The sequence below is a fragment of the Pogona vitticeps genome, chromosome 2, assembly GCF_051106095.1.
Source record: "Pogona vitticeps strain Pit_001003342236 chromosome 2, PviZW2.1, whole genome shotgun sequence".
In the NCBI taxonomy this organism is placed as follows: Eukaryota; Metazoa; Chordata; class Lepidosauria; order Squamata; family Agamidae; genus Pogona; species Pogona vitticeps.
This window is the reverse complement of record NC_135784.1, coordinates 134,939,097-134,960,033: the sequence shown is the minus strand read 5'-3', so window position 1 is coordinate 134,960,033 and position 20,937 is coordinate 134,939,097. Positions and strand designations below refer to the sequence as shown.

The 20,937-nt window shown below is 42.9% G+C and overlaps 1 protein-coding gene across 5 annotated transcripts in view; it reads left to right on the top strand.

The window, feature by feature from the left end:
* The first annotated feature begins 397 nt into the window (after positions 1 to 397).
* The window catches only part of LOC110085175 (uncharacterized), a 34,142-nt gene continuing 13,602 nt past the window's right edge, over positions 398 to 20,937 (top strand). For 4 of the 5 annotated variants that reach the window (XR_002301605.3, XR_012083806.2, XM_020805073.3 and 1 more), the window contains exons 1-9: positions 398 to 517; positions 5,597 to 5,704; positions 7,222 to 7,297; positions 7,625 to 7,781; positions 8,291 to 8,336; positions 13,171 to 13,229; positions 13,355 to 13,390; positions 14,961 to 15,013; positions 17,577 to 17,709. Coding sequence is in view for 3 of the 5 variants with exons in the window: in XM_020805073.3 (XP_020660732.3) it covers positions 481 to 517; positions 5,597 to 5,704; positions 7,222 to 7,297; positions 7,625 to 7,781; positions 8,291 to 8,336; positions 13,171 to 13,229; positions 13,355 to 13,390; positions 14,961 to 15,013; positions 17,577 to 17,709 (705 nt within the window). In the remaining 2 variants the exon portion in view is untranslated. Of the gene's footprint in view, positions 518 to 4,514; positions 4,620 to 5,596; positions 5,705 to 7,221; positions 7,298 to 7,624; positions 7,782 to 8,290; positions 8,337 to 13,170; positions 13,230 to 13,354; positions 13,391 to 14,960; positions 15,014 to 17,576; positions 17,710 to 20,937 lie in introns of those variants that run through there. The other variant, XM_072990531.2, reaches the window with a different exon arrangement.

The window sequence follows — 20,937 nt, the reverse complement described above, 5'->3', positions numbered from 1 at the left end:
ACGACTGGTGATCATGCATTTTAGAAAATCATCTGAAGGAGCTCCGCTCAGGCTTTAAACTCGACCCGCGATGCTCGGAATGTCTCTACAATTTAACGTCCGCGGTGCCAAAGGCAGGTGGAGAGTTCGCGCTGGTGTTTCCAGTATCGGGTGGAGTACCGATAATTTTTCCCCCCTACGGAGGGGTTTCAGTACCATTGATTCAAATGACAAGTTTTTGAGAGTCCCAATTCCCGGGGCCTGCCGGGGTCTCTTCCCTCTTCGTCTTTCTTTCTCTCCACCCCCCCCCCACCCGCACCCCCGCTTGCCGGGTAAAAATGGTACCTCCCAGAATGCTGCCTTCTGTTTGCGGAAAGGAAGGGAAGGGAAGGGAGCGGGCTTCTCCCGGCCGGTTTCCACAGAGGGGAGCCCAGCGCCCGGGCAGGCGCCCTCGGTTCCTTAGGCGGGGTTGGGGTGGGGGTGCGGGGAAGGCAGCTCAGCATGAGCGGGAAGGAGCCGCTGCTGGGGACCCTGAAAGGTGAGCGAGAGAGACACGGAGCGTGGGCGTGGGGGCTGAGGGTGGAATGGGTGAGGCGGGGAGCAATGTAACGTGTGAAAGGCACTGCGAGAGGGACGGAGGGAGGGTGCCTTTGAGTCCCAAGCAGGTGCCTCCTTGTTAACAGGATTTGGGAATCCGGTAAAATAGAGGCTGCTCGGGTAATGCTGTGCTCGGTGCCTCGTTGCTAGGGAGATTAAATGGGTGAGGGAAGTGTCCCGTGGAAAGGGTGAGGAGGAGCCCTTCTCTACCCACCTGGACTACATTCAGGGGAGTTCCCGGGACATCATTTCCCCCCCCCCCAAAAAAAATCTGTCTGTTTGAGACCGTTTGTTTGGTTTGTTGTGTCCCTCTTTTGTGCAGGGTCAGGACGACTCATCATTTTAGCCCTCAGTTCAAGAGTTTAGCCGTCCCGGCCACACGTTTACATGACTGATGGCGCTTCTTTTTATTTGTGGTAACGATGCTCCCACGCTATTTAGTGGCCGTTGCCACTTGTTGCTAGACACTGTATGGTGTGTACGAGGTCCTTCATATCTGTGCAGGATTTTCCTAGCTAGTGTCGTTCTGCCAACTCCTGCGACGTTACTGGAACCAGTTGCATTGGCTCTTGCCTTTCCATTGGGCCATTTCCGCAACGTGGAGAGGGGGGATCTGCTGCTTGGGTAACAGCCTATCCTCCATATTACTTTACCCAGGCTTCGTGCTCTGGAGAGGACACTCCTCGATTTAGAGCATGTTACCATAGTCTCTCGAGACTGAAGGATGCCTATGATGAGCTCTTGACTAGGCAACCATGATACCATCCTCCCCCTCTTTGGGTCTTTCCTTCTCATTCATTCATTCATTCATTCATTCATTCATTCATTCATTTCATTCATTCATTCATTCATTCATTCATTCATTCATTCATTCATTCATCCAATTTATGTATTTATGTATTTATTCATTCATTCATTCATTTATTTATTTGGCGAAGTCTCAGGTGAAGACCTTTCTCTTCAGGCAGGTTTTTGCCATCTAGGAGAGGCGCCAACACAAGACGGTTTGCATTTTGTTGCTTCTAGTAGGAGCACTTTACCAAACACTCATTAACATGATGTTATTGATTTGTTTAATAACTGAATAATACACTGTGGTTTTTTTTTATTTAATGTTGTGTTTTAATTATGTTAGCCACCTTGGGTCTTTTCGTAGGAGAAAAAAGGGGTAAAAACATTTTAATTTTTGTGTAAGGCCACTTCAGTCAGCATACCATCCGAAGATGTGGCCATCTTTAATGTCAGGGAAAAGGCAAGAAAAACAGGTATGAACACAAAACCAAGGGAAACATTCCTTCCTTATTGCCATATTTTGCTCTAGAAGTGACATCATTTATTGGGCAATGTACAGGAGAAGTGTGCAAATAATGCAGTTTATGCACAGCATTTGTTCTACAAATGGAGAATATTAAAAAGGAACTGTAACTGCTTAAGCTTATTATCTAGCTTTATGCAGAACTAGCTGGATAATTTTTTAAAATTAACACTGTCCTTAACTGTCCTTTGAATCCCATAGAATTTTTCATATCACTCCACTGTACACAGTGGGAAACAAACTGTTGTGAAGTTGGAGGAAAACCCACTGACTGTTCAGCAACAGAACATTAGTATTCATGATTGGAGGCCATGGCAAAATATAGTATTATGAACAACAAAAGCACCTCCTAGCAGTAAAGTACATAAGCAGTGTCTAAAACATTTCACAGGTTAAAAAAATGCTTTTAAAAGTAATTTTGCTGTATAAAATTGTACACATTATAAAATATTTATAAATATTTATGGTTCTGAACCACTGTTCTAAACTATGTACCAACACCCTAAAGTTTTTGTACATCTTGACAATATATCAAAAGAAAAGAAAAGAATATTCAGTTTCCTTGTAAGGATTTGCAACTCATATTTGAAATCAGCTTATGGTCTTGCTTTCCACCATTGGTTTACATAGAATGTGCACTGTCATGAAAAGCCACATGCAATGTGGCATTAACATGTCTGAAATCTGCAGCTGTGAGACTTAAGAGACTGGTACTTATTAAAATGATGCCTAAAAAATAATAATCTATATAGGTAAAGGTAAAGGTTCCCCTTGACATTTTAGTCCAGTCGTGTCTGACTCTAGGGAGCAGTGCTCATCCCGTTTTCAAGCCATAGAGCCAGCGCTTGTCCGAAGACAGTTTTCCGTTGCCACGTGGCCAGCATGACCAGGGAACACCATTTTACCTTCCCACTGAGGTGGTACCCATTTATCTACTTGCATTTACATGCTTTCGAACTGCTAGGTTGGCAAGGAGCTGGGACAAAGCGATGGGAGCTCACTCCGTCATGTGGATTCAATCTTAGAACTGCTGGTCTTCCGATCTTGCAGCACAGAGGCTTCTGCGGTTTAGCCCACAGCACCACCACGTCTATATACCTTTTCTCAAAATGTTCGTACTGTATATTGTATGAATGGCAGCTCCAGTAGGGAGTTCTATGGCACCCTAAAAAATAAAGAATTATGTGGATTAGAGATTTCTTTATCTGACAGTGCAATTTTATTCACTTATTTTAACAAAACTGCAATGGCATCATTATATCTTCTTGCTGCTGGATGCAACCGTATGTGTACTTACCTGGGAGCAAGCTCAACTGAATGCAGTGGGAATTACTTCTCAGGAGGCATGTATAGGTTTGCACTATTAAATAACAATACTAGTAATGTATTCAACTTATCTTCTGCTTTCTGGGGATTCGTCTTTTCCCCCACCCAACAGTTATTCAGCATGGTCTCCAAAACAGACTGAAGAGGGATATTGCTGAGCACCAACAGAGTGTAGTGGATAGAGTGTCTGACCAGACCCGGACCTGCCACTTGGGTTCTTTATTTAACCCATTAATGTGGTTTTGTTTCAAACAAGAAAGCGAGAACTAGGAAGCACCCACTTCAGCTTCAGAATCAGAGTGGGCAACCTCGACCTGTTCCCTCTCTCCCAGTCTAACCTTCCTCAAAAGGGCTGTTGTGAAGAAAAAGTGAAAAAAGAATAAGCACGTGCCCCATCTTGAGCCATTGTGGAGGAAGGGTAGCCTATGAATAGAACAATAAATGGTGGGGGGGAATGGTTAGGTGTACGGACAAGCAGACAGTTCTTTAGAGCTGAGGGGAGTTGTGGAACTCCTTGCGTTCAGTCCTGTGTTACGCAATCGGCAAAAGGCAAGCTCTGTTTCAGCAGAACGTTTTCCTCTCTGGGGTGTGAGATAACTGGGTGGAGTGTGTACTCTGGAGAACAGTCAACATTTGTAGGACCTGGCCCCAGGCGGATGGGTTTTTAACCATTTGTTTACACAAAGTGTTTTTGCTGCTCTTGTGCTCTAGGAGTTCCAGTGGTAGTTTGCAGGCACGGAATAAAACACAACAGACATGATCCTGCAGTACAAGGTCACTGGAGATGGATGGAGGCTGCTTTACATTTCCAAACAGGTTGCTCAGGAAGGCCTTCCCCAAGAGAGTGTGCCCTGTACTAATAGAATGGAAACAACCAGGAGTCTAGCAGCATTAACCTATTTATACCTGTCAATAGAAAATAATCCAAACCTTTGAGGTTCATTGAGATTTATGACTAGGTAATTGTTCATAACGTAAGTGGGCATCTGTGACTCTTTTTAAAGGTCTTTAACATTCCAGTTCCCATAGTCCCTTACCATTGGCTAAGCTGACTCGGACTGACGGAAGATGCAGGGGGAAAAACACCTAGTGGGTTACCATTGCCTACTGATGAGCTGTAGAGTTACAGTTCGAAGTTGCACTCCTGAGTGCACTAACTGGGGACAAAGTGCCTTAGGGTCACAATTAGAGTTATTTCTAAGGGCCTTATCGCTGACCATCTCTAGAAGATGGAAACCTATTAGTGTTCCAGAGATGTGATTCGGGCTGTCTTTTGTGAATTAGCCATCCTTCTTGTCGATGAACCTTTCCTTTCCATCTGAAGACCAATCATAAAACAAAGGAAGCTAATATGCACACTGTGGGAGGTGTGAAAAGTTCCAGTGGCAATCAGATAATTTTGGTACGAAAGGAATTCCCTCCTCTAATTATGAGTTATTATAACAAATATAAATAGGCCCTAAGTAAACATACACAAGAGTATTTATTTATTTATTTATTTATTTATTTATTTATTTATTTATTTATTTATTTATTTATTTATTTCCTGCCCATCTGATCAATTGACCACTCTGGGCGGCTAAACAACACATTAAAATAAAACAATTTAAATACACTACAACATCAATATATAGCAGTTTGTTCAAGATGGCAAGAACAAAAACAGATGATGATCAGGCAGTGGCTTCTGTAATATTAGAACTTTTTACTATGGGAGATGGTCAAACTGGCCCATCTGATTATGGTATTCTGGAAGTGGCTTTCCTAGGCTCCATAGTATGCCCCCATTACATTGTTCTCTATTTTCTCTTTGTTTCTAGTTTCTGATGCCAATCTCACGTTTTCTATTACCGTGGCTGCTTAAAAATATCTTTTCCGAAACATATCTATAGCCCAGTGGTTCCCAACATTGGGTAACTCATGTATTCTTGGACTGCAGCCTCCAGAAATCCCAGCCAGCACAGCTGATGGTGAAGGCTTCTGGGATTCACAGTCTAAGAATACTTGGGTTCTCCACCGTTGGGGCTCCCTGGGCCAGCCAAAAATCAGCCTTTGAGGTCACATGTCTTTTCAATGGCAGTACTTTTGCAAAATCATTTCAACTCAATAGAACTTCATACCTCTTTGGCTGAGTGGGTGTCAGTCTTCTAATGTAAGTTATTAAAACATTTATTCTACAAAATGAGAGAATAAGTGTTTCAGGCAAAGGTAGTATACCTCCTGATTTTATTTTATTTTTAAGCAAGGGATTCCATTTAGGACTGTGGTATCCTGCAGCAAAAGAGGGAGAAATACAGCCAAAAAAAGGAGAGAGGGTGTTTCAAACTCTTTTGCTTTCTGCCCTGTGTTTGCAGTATAACATATTCTGTTTGCTTGCAGTGTGTATTCTCAACCTTCAGGGATGCAGCAGCCCATACACAGATGCCTGCCCATACATACAGCCCTTCTGTGAGGTTCTTGAGATGATCCTTCGGAAAGGAATAAAACGTAAGCGGCTTTTCCTCTTCTTCAGGTGGCAGCGAAGGCTAGTCTGTTAGGATAAATGAGGCACTGCTACACCTCAGGCTCTGGGTAGCCACAGCTAGTCCACTCCTGCCTCTTTTTTGACCAAAGGCAGAGGGGCCAACCCTCCCATGTTCCCTCTCTCATCCTACTTGGAGTGCTTGGGCAAATGTGTGTGAGAGAGAGAGTGGCAGAAGGCAGCAGAGGGCAGCAGCAAGAGAAACATTTATAATTTTGAGGCAAGGTATGTTTTTCTGTTTTGAGGTAGGCAAGAATGAATGGGGTGAAGCAGTATCTGGATAAATGTCTCTCTCTGGGTATGTGAATGCTTGCTTGCCTGCTTGATTATATGTGTGCATGTGTGAACGCTGTACTTACTTTTGCCTCTGGCTCTACCTATCATTTCTTGCTTCTCCCACCCCTTAACTCCTGCCCCCTTTACTCCACCAGTCACAAGGCGGTAGGTATTCAGGGTAAGTACATGTGGACATTCATGTTTAAGGGAGTACCTTGCAGAAGATGGTGGAACAGCCTTGTGCTGCACAGGGAAAGTTGGGCTATACATATCTGAGACATCTGTCTCGCTTTGGGAGATGTCCATACTGCCTCAGACATCACTTCCCAAACACTGAATTTAACGTGGGAGGATTAGATCAGAAAGACTAGAAGTCCTGTGGAGATGGTTGGTTTATTTGTTTTTGTCATTTGCTCATTCATTCATTATTGTGTTCATTCTTGGCTCTTATGAGCACAGAACACTCAAGAGTGCCTCATCCCTATGAAATATGTATGGCATTGTGTTACAGCAGTGAGATGAAATGGCATTCATCAAGGACTAGGGAAAAATTAATAGGGAGGAGAGGTAGACGGAATGGGAAGTAAGGATGGATGAAACATTCCTTGTGCTGTAACATAAAATGTTGTGAATCTCTGCTCCCTCACTGCAAATTTTAAAAAATCATTTGACTACAAGCACAAAATACAAAGAACAGTCCATGTACCAGCTAATAATTTTATATATTGCAAGCATGTGAGGAGAAGGATATTTCTATAGATTACAGCTAAGATAGCCAACCTGGTGTAGTAGGTAGAGCATGGGTGGGAATGGTGCATGGTATACAAGGAAGGCCGGTGGTTGTGTTTTCAAAGGGCAACAGTTTAACCGGGTCTGGGGCAACCTGTGGTCCTCCAGATGTTACTAGACATCAGTTCCTATCAGCCTTAGCCTCCCTGGCCAGCGAGAAGGCAAGAAGGGAACAGGAGTTCATCAATATCAAGAGGACTGAGAAACCCTGGTCTACACCTGTATCCTTGGACCTGCATTAAATGCAGGTTCAAAGGGGTGTGTATGTATGTGCGTGTTTGCAGTAGAACTTCTTGGTGTACATACAGCGAGACCCATACCCTCCCCAGTTGCATCTGTCGTGCCTGAAGTTTACCTGTGCTAATGAACACTCTCTGTGACTCATCTCACTCAAGGAAATATTTTTGTTTTCTTCCAGAGCCAGTTCTGGGATTGAACAGAAAAGATTACTGGCACTGGCTAGAACAGCTTCCACAACAGGAGACTCCTCAGAGGTGGGTGGTCTGTAGTACTTTTGTATGATGCTAAAAAGAACATCTCATTATTATTTCTTTAACCCAGAACCCGCTGCCTGTGAATAAAAGTCTCTTCTTAAAAACCTTGTGAGCCACAGTAGATTATGATCCGTTGCCAAGGCTGGGGGGAATATTTTTCTTTTGAAGAGAAATGCACGGTTTCCAGGATTCTTAGCCCCTTGGGGTATGTCAAGAGAAAGACTGTAGAAGGTGTGCCATGTTTCATCTTTGTTTGAATGACCTGAAGAACCTTTCTCTTCAGCTAAAGCAAAGTTTCATGTTAACAGGGGTCTTTTCTCCTTACAGCACGACCCTTCTGTCAATGATGATTGAGAAGACTAATTCTTCTGGGAAAGTGTTGACAGCCCAAGGAAAAGGGCGGTACTTCCTACGTCTCGCTTTGAACAGGAAGCTGTTAGCTGCTGCTTTTCAGCAGCTAGTCAAAACTCCCAGGCTGCTTGAGGTGCGAACATTAAATAACCCAGAGGAATTAAGAAGGCAGTGTTAATTTGGATGTTATGAAGTACCTGGACTCATGCTGTTGTTATTCTCTTTTCTTGGAACCTCTGTCAGGACGCTTGAGCACATAGATGTGTTTTGCTAGGTGCCTGAATTGTGTGATAGTCCTGAGTTCCTATCTCAATAATGGTACACTGCATGCTTGCCATCTTGAAGTCAGAGTCCTGTTTTGTACTTTATCCAAATGTTCTGTAAAATGTTTCTGATTGCCAGTCAAGTGTTATAATGTTGTCCTTTATATATAACTTGGCAAAGTAATATCTCTTGTTCAGTTTGAGAAGGGTCACTAGAAGTACCCCAGTGGCCTAAATCTAAAATCCTAAACCTGAACTAACACTTCCCTTTAGCCTGTCTCCTTATTTAACGTAGGTTCTTGCTTCTAGGGCATAGATATTATTTTGGCAATTAAATTAAGGTATTCTAATTATATATATATATTAAAAACTGTTTCAGTGGTACGAGCCATTGACCTCTATCCTGGGCCAGGAAGATCTTTCTGGTGAGTTTCCCCATTATCACTGTGTGTGTGTGTTTAGACACACACTACATTATCACTACATTGTGTTTTTACTACATTCTGAAGACTGCATGGGGTTAATATCAGATGACATATGAAGATGTGGGACTGAAATCCAGGAAATCTTATTGCACAATAATTGTCCTCCAAGATATCCTTGTTTCAGTGCAGAAGTAGGCTAATGAGCCTGCCTATTAAGAAGTTGTGATGTATTGAGTCAGTAATGGTAAAAGGTAGGGCCAGCCTTAAGAGCGGGTGGGCTGAGCAGTTGCCTCGAGAGTTTTGAGCGGAGCAGAGCTCAACAGGGTGCTAAGCTGAGTTCAGTGCCTGTGTTTTTCGCTGTTCTGTTTGCAGTGACTTGCCCACAAATAAGAAGATGCTGCAAATTAAAAAAAATGTTGAAAGGAAAACTTGTGATAACTCTGCTATGTTGCACACTGCAATGTCACTGCTCCAAAGGTGGCTTTTTTGTGCTTTCCGTTATGTAAACTCCCCCACAATGACTGTGAAATCAAACTTTTGAGCAATGAATGTCAAAGGATAGTCATCGTTTGAGAGCCACCTGTACTGTGGGACAGAGACTTCATTGGGATCCTAGAACTAGAGGAGGAGCACATTGAAAGCACAGCTTGAAATAGACATTGCTGTGGGAGGAAGCATGGAAAATGCAGGGCCTCTTACACTGCTGTCATTTGCACTCCTGCAGAAGCCTTGCAACTTCGTAACCCTGCAAGGGCCTAGACTAAGCCTGGGCCCCACACGCCCCTGTTCCTCTGTGACTGGACATTGACCCCCCCACTCCCTCCCAACGCACACCTCTGATTAGCCCTTGCTCTAACCCTGCCACAATGCTCACCAGAGTTCTTGATCCTTCGTTTATTAAAAAGGAGAATGATATTTTAGAGAATAAGGTTACACTGAATCTCAGTGTGACATAAGGGGACCTCTCCCCAGCCATGAGGAAGTAAATATCTCACTTGGGTATTAAACAAAATCAGGGCTGGTTTGAGGCTTAATTGGTTATTTAAAGTATTAGTGTGCATTTTCATGTTTAAAATAAGCTGATTTGTATTGATCCTGCTCTTGAATATTCGGGGTTTATGCTATAAAACCTAATGTTGAAATGCTACCAGATGACAGTGGCAGCATTTTCTGTTCAAAGGTATCCTGTACTGACGTTATAATAAAGGACAAACTAGGTGTTATGGTGACATGTAGTGGGTGTCAAAATGCGTGGTCTGCTGAACTGCCATACATTGGGAGGGAGACGGGAAATGCAGTGGTGAGCTCTTCCCCACTTATGCTTTATGCCAAAACAATTTCTTTGAGTATGTTTTGTCCATTGCAAAATGGAGTCTTAGGGTGCGATCACATTACTGCAAATGCAACCGTCTGATCATACTAGAAAGGGTCACATTGATGGGAGCTATTTCCCTTAAAGCAACCTTTCCATTTCCTGGGAAATTGTTCCAGTCTGGCCCCAAAAGTAGAAGTGCTACAGCTGGCTTTAAAAAGTCCAGCTTGGGCACTCACTGGTCAAGGTTGGTCTGGAGCACGTTTCTCCATATCTCATGGGATTGCCAGGTCCAAATTGCAATCTGTTTCTCTGGGTGATCACACCCTTACTGTGAGAAAAAGCAGAGAGATGGAGTTTGGGAGAGAGGGGAGAAAGGGTTCAGTAAAGGTTCAGCAGCACTCTCTTGCCCGGCTACAGAACCCTCTGGACTGAATCCATTTATTTTTGGCTTTATTAAAATCAGCAGGTAGCCCCAAAGTCTGCAGCCAAGGTGTCTAGCGTATCTCCAAGCTTGCCAGTAAGAACTTGTGTTATGATATATAACTATATATTCTTTCAGTTTAATTGTAGTGCTGAGATGACTGGGGAGACCCTGGTGGCTTTAGAGACAGTTTTTTCTTACAAAGATGAATAGAGAAGCAGAGAGTGTTGTAGGGTTTCATTCCTATTATGGTAAAGACATTGTGTTAAAAATAAACAGCATTAGTTAACTCCTGTGTAGGTTTTTGGCTCATTTTCCATTTTCTTTGGTGTGGAATTATTTTTAGAAGACAAAGATGGCTTTTTTTTGTCCAAGATACTTGAAAGATTTATTGGTTTTCCCATAGCCTTATATTGACTGTAGAGTTGTTAATGGATTTTAAGATCTCATATTTTTCAGACACAATGGCCCATTATCTCTAGCCTTCTGGTTTTATCTTATCGGATATCTTTGCTCCTCTGTCTACTGGAGAAAGGGCAACAACCTCTTTGGAGAAGGAATATCTTCATGTATAGGCCATCTGTCTGAGCAGGAGGAAGGGTGGGTGTGCTTATCTCACAATTTAGGGGTGAGTCCTAGACCATGAGTGACCAACACAGAAGTCTAACTTCTGACTTCATATGGCAATGCAAAGCTGTTTCAGTGCAAGAACCCTCAATATTTTGCGTGTCCTTAAAATCTGCACCTGCAGGGTGCTCTGAGACTCTGTCAAAGTAGAAAGGACCTTTCGCTATATACAGTATCTATGTGCCTTGGCCATTCACTTGCTGCTTCTCCTTCTGGCTATGCCTTTCTCATTCTGACACCCTCCTTTTCCAACTCACATGTTGTTCATCTTATAATAAATTTTGTAGCCAGATAGATACACTGCTGATACAATGCAGATCATTGCTGTCTATCCAGTTTCTAGTTATGGTTGTATTGTTTTCTTGGGCCATTATGACAGTCCTTGACCTTCAGCTAATGAGGATACTCTGTGTTTGAAATGGCAGATATTTTTCATTGCACTCTTGATCCAAAAGTTTGCATGATCTCACAGATCACCCAGCTCCTCAGACTTTGGCTATGATGAACTTTTGGCATGCAAGCAAGTTGAATCTCCCTAGGGCTCTGTAAACAAACAAACAAACAAACAAACAAACAACAGACAGTGAGTCAGAGTGAGTCAGCATTGCACTGAAATGTGATAAAATATATAGTTTCGCCTATGTTCACTCTGTATTTCTTTTTTCCTTTAAGTATTCAGCCTATTAAACACAAAGCAACTGTTCCAATAACAGTTCCTGAAATTATCCTTGGTTTCGAGATCATCACTGATTTCAGAATGCTGTCAATAATTCATCACTTTCATCCTTTATTTTCCCTAGCATTGTCCATGTGTTGTTGTACAAGAGGCTTCTTCCTGTAATTGTCAGAGTGCTGCTGGGGGTGGTGGTGGTAAAAGCAAGTAGCAAGATGCAGTCACAGTTCAACCTACCTCCCATGGGACTTGGTTCCTTCCTGACACCATTATCTAAGTAGCTTTGCCTTCTTGGGATTTGGAATGAGTTGCACGCAGCAGTCTATTTCCAAAACAGAGGAAATTTAGACAGAGACTCTTCTGCACTCTTGCAATAAAGATGCATTAGACACTGAGATACCATTCTTGATGGCACAAAACACACTGGGGTATTTAATTGAGTTTAATGAGGTATTTAATAAGGGTTTATCCCTCATTCTGCCTCGGTGGCTGCCAGTGTCTCTAAAGGGCTGCTGGCCACCTCCCTAATCTAATGAGCTTGTGCTTTGGGTGTCACAAAGAGGAACAGTTATTTCAGGAACTGTTGTTGGAACAGTTGCTTTGTGTTTAATAGGCCCGGATACTTTTGCATTTGAAGTTTAAGATGAACAATGACAAATGTTTTTAGTAGTTTCCAGAAGGTACTCATGTTGGTGTGTAATCATGTTGCAGGAAAAGCATCTGAAGAGTGTTGTAGGCCTTAAAAGGCTAACACATGTTTCTGGAATTAATTAGCCTTTGTAGAGCTTGTAGAGCATTCCGTGACTAGTCACGCTGGCCACGTGACCATGGAGGATTGTCTGCGGACAAACGCTAGCTCTGTGGGTTGGAAATGGAGATGAGCACCGCTGCCTGGAGTCAGACACGACTGGACAAATTGTCAAGGGGAACCTATACCTTTTACCTTTACTAGTGCTTGAAAGCTCGTGCTTTAATAAATGTGTAATGAACATTAGTATTTAAAGTGCCACAAGACTCTTTGTTACATTTTAAAGTATGTGAGTGATTGAGTGAGTGAGTGAGAGAGAGAGAGAGAGAGGAGTGAGGTCAGAATATTGGAGATTTATGACAGTATAATTGTCATTGAGTAGATTTATGACAGCCATTTGCTACTCACATATGACCAGGACTCAGATGTCTGGGACCTGCACAGGAGCCATACGTAAGGTAGTTCTGCTGTCTTGGGAGGCTGCCATGTGGAGTTCTTATCCTTGTGGATCAATCCAGAAGCATCAGCCCTCTGCATCCTTGGATTTCCAAGCAGACTTGGAGGAGTGATTAATGCAGAGGTTAACTATTTGACTTGAGGCTGTAAATCCCGACACTGTTATAGATGCCACACAGACAGTGTAAGGAGTGCTGCTTAGCCACTATATACATGTTGATTAGATCTTTAGACAATCTGCTTTTGATTTCCTGTCAGCGCAACATGGGTGGTCATGTCACACATGTCTTCTTGCCTACTGAGGTCTCAAAGGAGAGATGAGAGATCCATGGAGACAACCTTGGCTAATTCTTCATGGGGGTTTCTAGTTTTTGGCACGTTTGTCCTTTCAACCTGTCTATCTGGTGCTTTAGGAAGAAAATGAGTGGCGAGACCAGCTTAGAAATCTGCCTTTGTTAGCTTTCAATTTAGATAGTTGGGAGTATTTGATTTATTTCAGCCTCTTCATAGTTTCTCTTGATGCACTGAAGAATGAGTCTCAAAAGCTATTCAGAGATCAGACGGTGACTTTCATTCTTGGTTCTCCCCTTTCAGAGCCTTTCCTCTCTCTGATGCTGGTGGTGACAGAAATGGATTTCTCTCTAGATTTGCAGGTATAGTAATTTGTGACTTTGCAACAAAGGTTTCACTCAGTGTCCTCTTCAGAAATCTCTCTCTTTTCAAGATTTTCCTCTTAACTTCTGACTTGGCCTCTGAGAGATGTATTTTCTGTTTGTAGAATTCCAGTTTCTTGGATGAAAGCTGGCAACTTCCGGTAAGAGGTTTTAGATGTCCTTTTAAAATAAATGCTTCCAGTTGCACAAATCATGGGATCATCTGGTCTTCTCATTTTTATTAATTGTTTGATTGATTGATTGAGTAATTAATTAATTAATTAATTATATTTATATCCCACCCATCTAGTCATTCGACTACTCTGGGCAGCATATATCATATAAAATGAACAGTTAAAAGTAACATCAGTGTCAAGAATAAAAAGTCATTCAAAGTGGAAAAACAAGAAGATAGATCATACAGTGTCCGGAGGGAAGACCTGCCTGAATAGCAAGGTTTTTAATTGGCTTTTAAAAATACCCAGCAAAGGTGGCCATACGGATCTCTGAAGGTAGATTATTTCATAACCGAGGAACGACTTCCAGGCCTCTCTCGGCCTTAGGCTCCTCAGTCGCACCTCCTGACTAGATCGAGTGATACGGGTAGATTTTGTAGATGCTGGAGGCAGTAAACATTTTGCCATCTGAATCCAACAGCCAGTGTGGCACCTCTGCTCTGGGCTGAGGTCTATACAGTATTCATTTATCCATGTCTATACCAGTATGTGTTTATACATCTACACCTGTGTTAATGTCTTACAGATAGAGAGCTTAAACGATGGTAAAAGACATGCCTTTGCCGATCTGGTGCCTTGAATACACTTTCTGTGAAGTGCTTTATAATCGTGCACTCATGTTCGCACTTGCAAAAGCCTGTCGGCAAAATTTGAGCTTGTGTTTCCTTGATTCAAGTCCTGAAGCCTATCTTCATAGACCCACCCTGTCTTTCTGTCTCTGAGCAGCACATTTTTTAAAAAAAAATCATAATTATCTGCATTTATATTTTATAGATATAAGCTATATTTTAAGGTCAGAGGGGTCTGAGGTCAGCTGGACCATATGCTACAGGCTCTTCCACTTCAAAGTCAAGTTAATGGATTTTAAATGATGTATATATCTGGCTGTAAGCATGTTTGTGGTCTTTTCTGGGAGGTCTACAACTATGTATGAGGGAAGGCTATTGTGGCAAGTACTTTCAGAAATCAACCAAGGTGGATGTGGCTAGTGGCCTTTTTTTTAAAGCTATGTGTATATTTGCTGGACTCCTCCTAGCAAAACCCTTCTAGACTCCTTAAGACCTGGTTCTGCAGATCAGGGATTATTTTCATCCAAGCTACATCTAGGAGTAAATTACATTATAAAGGGACTGGAGGATACAGTATTTGGCCCTTTGCATGCATTGGAAGACAACCTCCACAGTCCTTTAGCATCAGCTGTGCTGGCTGGGACTTCTTTAAGTTGTTAAAAACATCTGGAGAGCCAAATGTTCCACACCCCTCCTTAAAAGCCGGAAGCCCTTCAATGCAGTGTTTTATTGCCCCTACTGTATTTCTTTTGTGGACAAATGGAGAGCTCTGTAGACTTTAGAGCTTTGCACAGCTGCCCTCTACAATGGGTGAAATGAAATGCCCTAATGGATGCAAAATGCCCCATCTTTGCCAAGGCTCTGCATGGTGAAAGAGGAATTTTGCGAACTTGCTGGAGACCGCACTGATGAATACTGCTTTCCAGGTGTGCCTGACCTACGAAACTGTCCCCTGCAGGGAACTGGGAATGGTGCTCAGGTAAGAGAGCTGCCACTCTCCTCCATTGCTTTGCATTCCCTCTATACCAAGTCTGTTCTTTTAGAAAGATGATGTGTATGTTAGCTGTGTGGCAAAGTTCAAGAGTACTCAATAAAGATGGCTGTTAAAACCATATATGTCAGTTTGACTCAGTTGTCATAGGATCATATAACAATGGAGTTGGAAGAGGTCGATAAGGCCATTGAGTCCAGCCCTCTGCTCAAGTTAAAGTATCTGACAGATGGCTGAGTAGCATTCTCTCGAAAGCCTCCAGTGATGCACTAGATGTTCTGCTGCTGACAATGATAGGAAGTAGCAAAGAGCAGTACTCCCCACGTTAGACATTCTGTGCTCCTGCTTGATTCCTGAGATTTTAAAAAAAAACTGCCTATGATGCTTTGGAGTTTATTTTTGCTCCAGCAGAGAGAGAGAGAGATCAAGGGAGCCAGTGTGGAACAGCGATTGGATCTAGACGGCAGAGGCCCAGGTGAAAGTGCCTTCTCTGATGAAAAATTTACTAGCAGGAGCTTGGGCTGGTCTCTATCTTTGCCTGAATACATTGTGATGCTAACTATAGATGTAGGAGTGCCAGCTGTGAAATGAACTCACTGCCATCACCATCTGTATGAGCCAGTTGTGTGAACATGAATAACTTTCCTAGCTTGGACGGGTGTCATTGCCTCCCCATAATCTCAAGCAGGGGCAGCACGCTTTGCTGGGGTCATTAAAGACTGGCCCAATACATGCAAAGGGCCAACATAACCACCACGACAAAAATCCCAATGATTTCTACTGGAAAGGAAAGTTTGTGTGTTCCTTGGTATGGTTCTTAGCAGACTTGCTGGACTTTCATTGCAGCAGACTTGGATAGTGGGCAGAAAAGTTCGTTCGTTCGTTTAGTCGTTTAGTCGTGTCTGACTCTTCGTGACCCCATGGACCAGAGCACGCCAGGCCCTCGTATCTTCTACTGCCTTCCGGAGTTGTGTCAAATTCATGTTGGTTGCTTCGCAGACACTGACCAGCCATCTCATCCTTGGTCGTCCCCTTCTCCTCTTGCCATCACACTTTCCCAACATCAGGGTCTTTTCCAGGGAGTCTTTTCTTCTCATTAGATGGCCAAAGTACTGGAGCCTCAGCTTCAGGATCTGTCCTTCCAGTCGTGGCGAAGGGGCTTGAATAACTCAGAAAAGCTATGGGCTATGCCGTGCAGGGACACCCAAGATGGACAGGACATAGTGGAGAGTTCCGACTAAACGCAATCCACCTGGAGTAGGAACTGGCAACGCCACTCCAGTATCTTTGCCAAGAATGCCCCATGATTAGAAACAAAAGGGCAGAAAAGGCCAGTGCTAAATTCAGGGAGGAACAAGAGGGTAACATTGTACAAAACAGTACAGTGACTGCTAGTGCCATTACATTTTTAATGTAATGAGTAGCAGTTACTTGTTATTTCTAAAGCATTGCTGGGGCCATTGGGGAGATTTGTGGTTGATTTAGGCCATGTACCATACCTATTTCATAAGCATGCTTTTGCAAAATAATAATTAAATCATAACATATTAGTCACACTCTAATGATTCACTAAAAAAACTGACTGGATAACTCAGTGGTTTAGGTATCTGGCTGCGAAGGGAGTTTGATTCCCTTCGCTGAGCCTTCTGCGAACAGAGTCATCCTATGTGGCCTTGGGCAAACTGCGCAGTCCCAGGGCAGCCCCAGAAAAAGGGAAGGGTCGACCACTTTTGAGGAGCTTCCACTTAGAAAACCCTGGAAAAGGTCACCATAAGTTGGAATCAACTTGATAGCATGCAATTATTATTATCAATAATATGTTACTTTCAAAGTGATTGTTAATAGCCAATGTGTTATCTTGCCTCAAATAACATTTCATGATCTGACTGGAAGCCCCAGTGATCTGCAGGGTGAACGCTTCCCTTTCCCTACCCTAAGAATTTGAACCTGGCCTCTCCTGTGCCCATTCTCAAGGAAAATTCTACTGCCATTCACTCCCTTCCCTGCCCAGCTTCCTTCACATAGCTCAGTTTGGCAAGGCATTCTTCCATCACCTAAGGATAAAACAGAATAGGTTTTCTCAAAGGCTTTCATGGCTGGGATCTGATGGTTGTTGTGGTTTTTTCGGGCTCTTTGGCCATGTTCTGAAGGTTGTTCTTCCTGACGTTTCACCAGTCTCTGTGGCCGGCATCTTCATCCTCTGAAGATGCCGGCCACAGAGACTGGTGAAACGTCAGGAAGAATAACCTCTAGAACACAGCCAAAGAGCCCAAAAAACCCACAACCATCAGAATAGGTTTTATTTTTGCTTGGATCACCTGGGTCGATGGTCCCTGTGAGCAGTTAATTTGCTGTCTTCTTGGGGGTGGCATGAATTGCGAGAGGCTAAAAAAAAATGCTCTTTCAAACCTCCAGTGCTTTGAGCAGAAATATATGGATGACCTGATTTAAAGCCATTTATTATTTCTCCCCCTTGTTTCTTTTGCTCATGTAGGTGGTACCTTAGTTCTTCAGAGAATACTGTACTCTTGTGTTGTTTTCTCCATCGCAGATATTTGGATGGGCGGATTTTCATCACAGACGTGCTTCCACAGAGCCAGGCAAAGGTGGATGAGGTGGTGCTGGTTGGAGATGTCATTGATGAGATAAATGGGTTTTCACTGAGGAATGCAAGCAATGGACAGGTGTGTGGAAGGAGAGTGCTTTGATCTTGGAGGGTGCATGGGGGGCCTGACACTCATGGAATGCTGTGTGCTACTTCGGGATGATGAGAAGGAGCAGATGGCAGAGCTGTGCAGTGTTGCTATGGAAACCATGAGGAACAAAAGTCAGACGTTTGACCTGGAGATCATGATGAGGAATCAAGGGTGTAGGAGGACTATAAAAAGACTGGGGAGAAAAATGTGATGCATTCTTCTCCACGACTTTTTAATTTAATTTGTTTTCTGAAACATGCTGTTCGGTATTTCTGTTATTTAGAAACTGACCATAGCTATGGTTCATGTGCTTGGAGGCATCCCCTTACAAATGCACGTAGTTATAATAAACGTGGGGCACAAAACTGAGGCAGAGCAACAGTGGGAATTATTTATGGATCCACTTGCAACTTTGGTCAAAGCAGGTTCGGGGCCTGATTCTGTGCTGAAGCTAGTGGGGATATCAAAGCCCAATCAGAACTATACCCCGCAAGCATATCTGAGTCCTGATCCTGGGGCAGTTGTGGCAGAGTGGAAAATACCACTTGAACAGTTGATTTGGGGCATATTTTAGGATCAAGGGCTTAAAAAAACCCATATGGTGGGAATAGGGAACTGCCAAGAGCTGATGCCTGCTGTAACCCAACAGTATCTGGAGCAGCCAAAAGCGGGTTGGAAGGTTACCTTTTAAAAGTCAAGTGTTAACTCATTGCTTTTAAAATAATTAAGCTGTCAGCTTGTTGCATTTGTCTAATAATTAAAAACTACTATTTTTAGGTACTGTTAATTGTTTAAAAACTCATTAAAAATATAAAAATGACCAAAAATCTCCTTAATTGTCCCCAAAAGGCAGTGTTGTAGGAATACCAAATAACTATTACTTATCATGGCAACATTTTAAATCATATTACCACTCATTACACTAGTTTAAGAAAAACAAATGGGAGTCAATAATATTTGTATCAAAAAGGTAGCATTAGAGGAAACATTGTTACCTGAAATGTGTTTATATCCAGGCTCTTATCTGGAGGATGATATGTTCTCCATCCCTGTTTAAGTGGCATGTGTACAGTATTTGTACAATTAAGTGGAATAAATCAAGTGGGGTTTCTTGGATCCAATTTAGAGAGTAGGAAAGGGAAAGTATATATTGCCCTAGGAGTTTTGTAATTCTGTTTATCTAGAGTTTCCCACATCAATATGAGAGATGGCAAGAGTAATATTCTGGTCTCTCAAAGCATTATTCAACCTGACACTGTTAACATGCTTAGCGAGATCGCTTTTGTCCTGTCCTTTTCCACCATTGCACTCTCCATGGTTACAGGGTCATATCTGAAGAGCAGAATAATCTTGCTGATTTGTAGGCCTTATGCACATGAAAAACCCAGATTTTCCAGGGTTCTTGCGCATGTGTAGATGGCAGAGGAGGCTGGGCAAGACACGCTCCTTCTAATCATATTCAAAGTGACAGGTTGAACAATATCTGGATAGGGTTTGAGTGAATAGCAATTTCCAGGTATGGCTTCTGAACTGATAATGGAGAGAGGTGAACAGAATTGGAGGAGGGTTCTGGTTTAATCATGACTTACTGTGTTACTCTGTGCCCCTATTCACTCATTATGTGTGTGGCGCCCACATGTATTGAGGGGAGAACTCTAGCCCTACCTCCCTTCGTTGTTGCTTCCAAGATATGAAAACTACAGCCTGAAAAGGGGGCAACTTCTCTTCTGGTGTTGGGTAGAGACCTCTTTGAGTTTTTGCAAGCTCCACTGAACTCAGTGGGGCTTACTTCTGTAGCTTCACAGAAGATGAAATCCTGTTGCATAAGTTATGTCACATAAGGCTGATGACAGCAGCAGCAGGAGGAATTTTTCCCCATCTCTGACTTCTCTCCCAAAGGTTCCGTGGCATCCATGGCATCACTTTCATTGTTGGGAACCTGTTTGTGGGACAGGAGGGGCAATCCAGGAAAGTCATCCCAATGGCAGCAATTTCCATCCTCTCCCTCCTGTTGCCTGGCCCCAGCAGCTTCCTGTCAGTGAAAAGGATTACACAAGAGCCTTGAGACCTTCAGGAGAGAGGATATGTTTAATTTCCAAAAATCCCCACTGCTAATGATGCTATCAGCCTTACATAGTGCAACATATAGCAACAGGATTTCAGCCAGCCTTTTTTAAAAGGTGGGGGGAGGCAGGGACAAGATAGGTGCTGTATCCTTTTACTCCAAATTATATGCATCACTGTAGAGGGATTGTCCCTGTACAGTATTGCACAGAAGGGACTAAGAGGCAGCAATTTGTTCTGCAGGAAACAGATGGAAGTGTTTATGACAGCTATACAATGTAATGTGAATAAAACCAAACATTAGGAGTATTCAGAAAACAAGAAACAACTATTTCTAAATGTGGCAAAGAAGTTATAAGAAAAAGAAAAACCAAAAGGAGGAGGAGGAGGAGGAGGAGAAGTGCATGCATGCAGATCTTACGCAATGGGCCATGGTACAGTCCATATAAAACTACTGCTAATCAGAAAGTAAAGCCAACTCCTCAGCCTTTATCTGACCACAATACCTTTTCAATTTTAATCACTAATTTTCTTCCACCCCACCTTTTCAACTGGGCAACAAAGGAATTTAGTGTGCCAAGTGAAATCTAAACAATGTAGGGGAAACTATCTAGGCTGTAGCATCTTACACATAGAGTGCAGTGATGGCTAACAAAGTTCAATGGAGAAAACCTCACCAACTTTCGTCATCGTCATTTAGTCGTTTAGTCATGCTCGACTCTTCATGACCCCATGGACCAGAGCACGCCAGGCCCTCCTGTCTTCCACTGCCTCCCGGAGTTGGGTCAAATTCACCTTACATTGCTGCCATTACAGTCCCATCAAGGGAAAAGAGGAACACATATTATTTTCGAGCTCTGCTGAGAAAGCCTTTTCTTGTTCATTCATAATTCTGTGAGTTAAAAGAAGTATCCCCTGCAGACAAGGGCCTTAGGATCTTACCCTCTTGTGCCCTACACACCAGGAGTGCTCAATCTGTGACCCACAAGTGACCCCTTTGGTCTCTGTTGTTGAAACTACTACCTAATAGCTGCCACTGCTGCTGACAACGTTGTGTGCTTTTAGAGGGCCTGCCTCCTAGTGTGCACGAAAGGAAGATAGAGCCATCAGAAGACCTTCTTCTTGGTTTCTAAGGAGTTTGTGTATGTTTGT